The sequence below is a fragment of the Bidens hawaiensis genome, unplaced genomic scaffold (genome assembly GCF_021521415.1).
Source record: "Bidens hawaiensis isolate Kalapana, Puna unplaced genomic scaffold, B.hawaiensis_p1.1 tig00062610_1, whole genome shotgun sequence".
NCBI lineage: Eukaryota > Viridiplantae > Streptophyta > Magnoliopsida > Asterales > Asteraceae > Bidens > Bidens hawaiensis.
In genome coordinates, this window is record NW_027501244.1 from 73069 (window position 1) to 80500 (window position 7432).

General features: G+C 34.0%; 1 protein-coding gene and 1 pseudogene across 2 annotated transcripts; one reads left to right on the top strand and one right to left on the bottom strand.

The window, feature by feature from the left end:
• The first annotated feature begins 1573 nt into the window (after positions 1-1573).
• On the top strand, positions 1574-2904 carry LOC143603748 (CASP-like protein 4D1 pseudogene; annotated as a pseudogene). The gene is made up of 3 exons (XR_013148125.1): positions 1574-1884; positions 1966-2101; positions 2593-2904. The product of XR_013148125.1 is annotated as a CASP-like protein 4D1 pseudogene (transcript).
• Positions 2905-5424: 2520 nt separating this feature from the next.
• Positions 5425-6574, bottom strand: LOC143603752 (CASP-like protein 4D1). The gene is made up of 3 exons (XM_077080461.1): positions 6297-6574; positions 6055-6190; positions 5425-5691 (listed from the first exon to the last, which is right to left on the bottom strand). Exons 1-3 carry the CDS (start codon positions 6476-6478, stop codon positions 5443-5445), a joined length of 567 nt encoding a protein of 188 aa, XP_076936576.1. The 5' UTR covers positions 6479-6574; the 3' UTR covers positions 5425-5442.
• Between the last annotated feature and the right edge of the window lie 858 nt (positions 6575-7432).

Sequence of the window (7432 nt, forward strand, 5' to 3'; positions counted from 1 at the left end):
TGATTATGATAAAAATGTTTAAATAAAAGAACAAAACAAAATTTAGGAACACTAAATGTTGGTCTTTGTAGAGGTGTTAGCTAAAATAGTAGTTATGTTGACTTTATTATTCGTCTAGTAGTTCCAATGTAATTTAATTCAAAACATAATTTCTTGTTTGTGTAATGGCTTGAATTTGTTTTCATTATTTGCTAATGAAAGATGCTAAAACGCCAGCCGCAAATTCATGGCATATGCTTTAAGCAAGTGCCTGTCATCCAAGGTTATAATATTAGTATTTGACAAAATGTTTCCCTTTATGAAGAAAAATTAAAGTAGTTGTATAAGAATTTTATACAACCAAAAGCACAAAAAGTCATAACTGGAGGAGACGTTGACTTGGACTTTGATGGTTGAGTTGTGGGCCCGGTAGTTATAACTTAAATAAGTTACAAAATGGTCCTTTGACTTATGCTTGACATGTAACTTAAGCCTATAAAGTTTTTTTCTTTTTTGTTTATACATTCGAAAACTCCGGTAATAGTTAAATTCATCTTATATGATAGTTTTGTAGTCATTTGATAATATGTAATCTGGTTTCCAACGAGATTTTTTTGCCGTCCAACGAGACTTATTTGGCGTCCTACGAAATTTACTTTAGCTTCCGGCAAGATTTATTTTGGTTTCGGTGGGATTTTTATGGCTCTGATGATATTTTTTTGACTTCAGAAAAGATTTTTGGACAAATGGTTAACGTTGCTTGGTTAAAAATCTTGTCAAGAATTAAGGATTAAGTCAATGAGATATAGAGTGGACATTTTGGGATGGTCAAGTAGACACTTTGTCGACGTTAAAATGTCACAAAAGCATTTTGATTTATTTCCCCCAACGTAACTCTTTATTATTAGTTTGGGGCTGTTTAGTTCATTCAGATCTTAATGAGTTAGATCTGTCTGTCTCATTTAGCAACAACAATAAGTCTGAATGAATCAGACATAAATTTAACCATTCGGATGTTTTTATGTTTGGAACTAAACAGTCTGAAGTCTGAATGAATCATATGTTTATATCTGAATGGTTCCATTCAGATGTAAAAAAAACAGCCCCTTTTTTCAAACACTTATTAACATTGTATTTCTCATAAATGTTTCGTCATATATAATCTGTTTCAAATAAACATAAAAAGAATATATATTTATATAAGATAGTTCGTGCATGACAAGTTTGATAAAAGTGTTAACTTCCCTTCAATAACATACATTAATTTAAGAATTTTCTATTAAGAAATGTTAAAATTGACGATTAACTAGAAGTATGATATATAGTTCACTTGGGCCAACCAAACATTAGCAGGCTAAATATGAGGTAAGCACACCAGCAAATACAACCAACAATGATCATTAATTTCTTGTAGTTTCTTGTTTCAAACATACTGAGGTTACAATCTTAATACATACTAAAACGGAGTTAATAATGTAGTTTGACCTTTAATCTTGGAATCTAGTTTGAAGATGAGAGTAATATTGTTATTGACAATGAGTGTTCCTTCATAAATAAACAGGAGGCACTACTCTTGTTGATATCAAATTACAATATGGGACAACCTGAATCACCTGATCAGCAGCCTCGGTCTCAACCCGATGAGCCCCTAAAGATTCAGGTTTCTGACACTCCCCAAACTGATGATCATAGTCAGGTTCAAATTCTTAATGACTCTAAGCCTCAGACTTCTCACACCCCCGTTAGAAATGTCCAAGTATTTGCGATTGTCTCGTTAGGTGTAAGAGTAGTTACATGGCTGTGTCTCTTGGCGTCACTCATCATTATAGCATCCAACACTACTCCAACCATTTATACGGAACTTTTTACATACAAATTCGGGTTCAACGAATTCCATGCTTATCAGTAACTCTCTTTCTCTGCGAATAAAAGAAATAAATTCATTATAAACCCGTGCTTTTGCGAATGATCGTATATTATTTGTAGGTACATGATGTCTGCTATAGTGATAGGTTTTGCATACACATGTGTTCAAGTAACCTTTGAAGTCTATCAATTAGTCACGGGTAAAAGTCTTACAACAGGCAATATGCTCCCCAAGATCATCTTTTATGGTGACAAGGTTAAGTTATTTTATTTTCTTGTTATTTTTTTACAAAATGAAAGATTTGATTTAAACGAGTAGTGTTTACATCAAAATAGAAGGCAAACGGGCAACTAAATGTATCGCTAGCCTTTCTGAATAACAATCTAAATCGTTTAAAAGTTAAAATAGCTTAAGTATTATCATTTAACTAAAAAAAGGATTCAGTTACAACATAGAGGCAGGTAAGCGGATAACAAGCTGCGCCGCCACCCCCTTTTGAATGATAATAGTTACATTATTATCATAGTGTATATGATAAAGTGTACCACAAGGATGAATATATCATATATGTGTTCTAAGAACTGATCAGAGTGTATTATTTGTAAGGCCAAAACTATAAGGCTATTGTACCAAATAATGTTTGTGCAGCTAGTTGTTCGTTAGTTTGTTTTGTATGTTTTTACTCGTAAAACTGCCAGTTTGTTTTATTCCATGACAATGTTATACTGATTAAACGTTATTTTCAGATTCTATTATGCTTTCTAGCTACTGGTGTTGGTGCGGCGTTTGGTGTGACAGTTGATTTAAAGAAGAAACTTGATTGGATGGATGACCTTTTTTTGTTAATTAACGATGGGAATTCATTTCTGACTCCATTTCGACCGAAGCTTGATAATTTCTTCAACATGGCTTATGTTTCTGCTGCTTTCCTTGTTATTGCGTTCTTGTGCTCAGTAGCTTCTTCTATTCTATCTTCTTTGGCCCTTCAAAAGAACGGATCGTTTACAACCCTTGTCTGTCTTGCTTCTCATGTTAAAGAATAATTCATATCATGCGAGCCGTTGAATGAGTAGCCATTGTGGGAGTCTTTAGGTGATAGTAATTCTTGAATAATTATAGGTTGTTTCATTTATGTTTTTTTATTACCTTTGTGGTAAGTCTCATGTTTATTTAAGCATTGTCTTTGCGATCAATAAAATCACCTTGTTCATGTTGATTCGTATGTACATATTCGGATCGCACATCTTGTTTCAACTCAAGCCCAGATGGAATCTGGCCGTCGGACATTTGGACTCAAATTAACTGATTCACATACTCGCTTTTATGATAGGTTCACCTTCATTTCAAATTATGTCTCTTTCTCTTTCCCCTCTCTCCATAGACGTTCTTTGTACATACTTAGTTCATATGTATACTATGTTCGGTCATATGAAAATGATCCCAGTTTTATCATGCGTTTTGAAGTCCCAAAAAGATTGAGACATCCATTTTGCAATGCAACAACAACCCTCAATCTTTAATCATTCAATTATTAACTAGTTATTGCTTATAAGTTATTGCCGATTTTTAATATATTTTTCGTTATATATGTTTAAAGGAAAATTGGATATTAATAATCCCAGATTTTTGCAGTTGGTCGTTAATAATCTCATATGAGAATATTCTTGCCACCAGTCTCACAATTTTACACTTTTTTCATTGGACCTCTGTTTAACTCTGTTAAGTTTAAACCAAATTTCAAACTGATGTTTTAGAGCTTTTGATCTGAACAAGGATACAAGTCGACTTGTGTAAAACATACCTTGAAACGGTGCTCCAAACGACGATCGGCATGATTAATTGGAAGTTTAAACACCCTTATCCTCCTTCCAATCGTCTTTTAGAACACCATTTCGAAGTAAATTTTACATCAATAGACTCGTATCCTCCTTCTAATCAAAAGCTCCAAAACATCAGTTTTAAGTTTTAAATTCAAGTAAAACTCAATATAGAGTTAAGTTTTTAATTTAAATGGTGGTTCAATGAGAAAAAATAGTATAAAAGGTGTTGGAAAACTTGTATTATAAATTCCAGGAAATTAAACAAAAATAAACGAAACAGTAAACCGGGCTTGTGTTTAACACAATTCCCTTAAACAGATTCTCGGTCTGTTCCCAGGGTACTCCGGTTCGAAACAGAATCGGTGTTTTGCCGCACTCGGACACTTGCCTGAAATGCAATCGGAAATAACACTGTTTGAAGTAGGAGGAAGATGAAGTGTTTTTTGAGTTGGTGTGTCTAAACTGAAGAGTTGGTCTGGTTTATATAGCCACGGATTATAATCAACATGATAATAACCATTAAATAATAATAATATCACATAATGGCCCATTAATGTAGATTACAAAACTGGAAAAACAATAATCATTTTCTTAATGATTATTAATTGTTTTGACCAGACCAGCTTTTGAATTTCAAAAAATGGAAAAACAATAATCATTTTCTTAATGATTATTAATTGTGTTGACCAGACCAGCTTTTGAATTTCAAAAAATCACGTGGGCTCGGGTTTTCGAAGTTGCATTCGTGTCCGACCAGCTTTTGAATTTCAAAAAGTCACGCGGGCTCGGGTTTTCGAAGTTGCATTCATGTCCGCGGGACATGCGGGCACGCACAGAGTTCGATGGATTTCTAGTCCAAAAACGCAAATTTGCAACCCCCCCTACGCACGCTTATAACTTGGGGTAAAACATATCATAAAGAATTCAAATGAATGTAAGGTCACTACCTTATAAACCATTCATTATTTGGTTCCCAAACCGATGTGGGACAAACCTTTACCACTTCCACCACTTCCTTCATTCACACACTTAAAACTTCCAACAAAAGGTGGGACCGGTGGAAAATTATTGGCCAATTGTAAAAAGATTAGATTATTAAAATCCAAAATTTCTTGTTTAAATAATCTTTGTGAGCTCGTTTTCAAGAAGCAAGCTTTAAATTTTAAGAATGATATAAATGACCTCGTCACTTGAATGATAGTAAATTTTGTTTCTTAGAATTTCAAGTTTGATTCTTGAAAGCGAGCTCAAAAATAATCCAGGTAACTGATCTTCAAAATAGATTTTGAGGGATGACAATGATGCATGCGTTAGGCTTTGATTTTTCTTTATTTACATAAAAGTGGTGATTGAACTAAAATACCCTCAGCTGCTGAGCTGACATTTAACGGATAAACTGGACGTTGTTAGCCGGACACAAATCGATAACATTCTAAAACCTGAGGCCTGATAAAAAATGAGAATCTGTACTCAAGTAGATAGAGTGGCCAAACCAGCTTAGGTACTCAAACCGAAATTAACTAAAAGAAACATGTTTCATAAAGGTTCACTTCTAAATATCCGGTACCTATAAGGTTCAATGTCGATTCGACAATTTAATTTGATAGCTAATGAGCTAAACATTGTATTGAAAAACAAAAACAAAAAAACATGTATCATTATGATCAACTAATTGCTGTAGCTTTAGTCTCAATAGATAATTTTTTTTAAAGTCATCGATTTTAAGGTTGCATAACGTATGCCTTCGGTTGCTAAATTTGGCTTCAAGTGATATTGTTACCACTTATTTGCAAGGGCTCTAGAAGAGATGACTGAAGAGATCACTGAACAAAAGCATCCAATGAGAAGAAACACAGCTGATATATTGGCCAACATGCAATATTTTCTCATTTCTGAACGATAGTCTTTGGCATCATAAATTTTGTCGGATCCACCAAAGAATTCTATGCTTTGAGCACCGTCGTTTGTTTGAACTGTTGCTCCAAATAATGCTCCAACAGCTGTTGCTAGTAATATCATGCAAACCTAAAAATATGTAACGGAACTAAATAGTTGGCTTGATAGATCATTACAATGTAACATGATATATAAAGTAACACTATATCACATTGATCATACAGTAAGTATTGATTTATTGATACAAATTTGTAACAGCTACACTTCTATTTTCTTTTGTAAAGAATTATTTTTTAAGTCAAACTTAAATTCAGACAGGAAAAGATTATTAGGAGGTAACATCTTAGGTTTTTTTACAGTAAAATTAAGTTTTTAAATATTACATTAATAGATACTGAGGTTACAACATTATTATTCTTTATATGTTAATTCTTTGGTATTGTAGGTAAATCAATAATGTGATCTATCAGAGTTCTAAATAGGATGACGAACCTTGTCGCCATAAAATTCAAACGCAAGGAAAGCTCTATTGTTGATGAGCCGTTTCTTGCTGAAAAAGAAGTACATAGCAAAAGGAACCTGCAAGAATGTGTAACACAACCCGACAACGGTTCCAAAGAAGACATACCTGCAAATGATGATTAGATTATAAATGTTACAAAAATTGCAAGTGTAACAAAAAATAAAAAAATAAAAAAAAAACTCTAGAGGCCAAGGAAAGAAGTGGTTCGTACTGATATGTTTGAACCGACTTAAAAGTGAAGGTTTCTCGACCTTGACCCCTGTCATAAGTTACACTATTAGACCTCAAGAGACCCATTGATATCACAAGTGTAACCAATGTGGTGACTCTTAGTGTTAATGCTGCAATTGGTAACTTTGATGCTTTTGGTTCTTCATAATGGAGACCTGACATTTTGTTTTACTCAAGGAACTTTGTTCTAATGTGCTGTCTTCTGGCATCTCGGACTGCAGTCTTATAGCAACTCAGTTTTGTCATTTGCCTGGATCCATGGACTTATTGATATTTAATAGAGAAGACAAGGTCAAACAAAGAATTTATACACTGAATTTCATATAAATTTTTTGTAAGGCTATAAGAGTGTCTATACCGTACAAGCAGTGTTGCAAATATCCCGACTAGTCACTGATTAATCCCCGATTAATCGCTAGTCCCCACTTCACTGATTAATTTCGGTTTAGTCGGCCAATTAATCGGTCAACGGTAAAATCCGGCCAAAATCGACAGTTTCCAGTCAAATCAGGCAAAAATTGGCTGCTTACGGCAAAATTCCGAACAAAAACAACGGGTTTCCGGTGAGATTCCGACCAAAATCGGCCTTTTTCCGCAGGAGATTTCAGCAAAAAACTCCGGTTTCAAGCGAGATTTCAACCAAAATATCAGTGTGTATGTATAAAAACTGAAAACTACATATAAAAATGTGTGCATGTATATATAAAACTAAAAGTTATACATTAAAGTCCGATCCGATTAATCCCGATTAATCTCGACTAATCCCGATTAATCGCTAGTCCCCACCCTAACCGCCCGACTAGCGATTTTTACAACACTACATACAAGTATCGTGTGACGGACCCAACAGATTACAAATGAAATATATTGATATCGATATCGGAATTATCATAATAGCTACTGATATTGTTAGCGACGGCACCGTTTAAAACCGTGAAGAGCTTAAACGATTTCGACGACAAACATTGGCACCGACATTGGTACGTATGTATTCATTCTATTGTTTTCAGTCGATATGAAAATGGGTTGCTTTTGGTCATATTACAACGTGGTTTTCACATATGAGAAGAAACAATATATGCATAAATTACAAAGCAAAACCGGGTACGCATAATT

Coding starts and splice junctions, on each gene's coding strand:
- LOC143603752 (XM_077080461.1), bottom strand. CDS start 6,478: ATGTCAGGTCTCCATTATGAAGAACCAAAAGCATCAAAGTTACCAATT. Junction 6,191..6,296: donor AAGTCGGTTCAAACATATCA/GTACGAACCACT, acceptor CATCATTTGCAG/GTATGTCTTCTTTGGAACCG. Junction 5,692..6,054: donor TTGAATTTTATGGCGACAAG/GTTCGTCATCCT, acceptor ACATATTTTTAG/GTTTGCATGATATTACTAGC.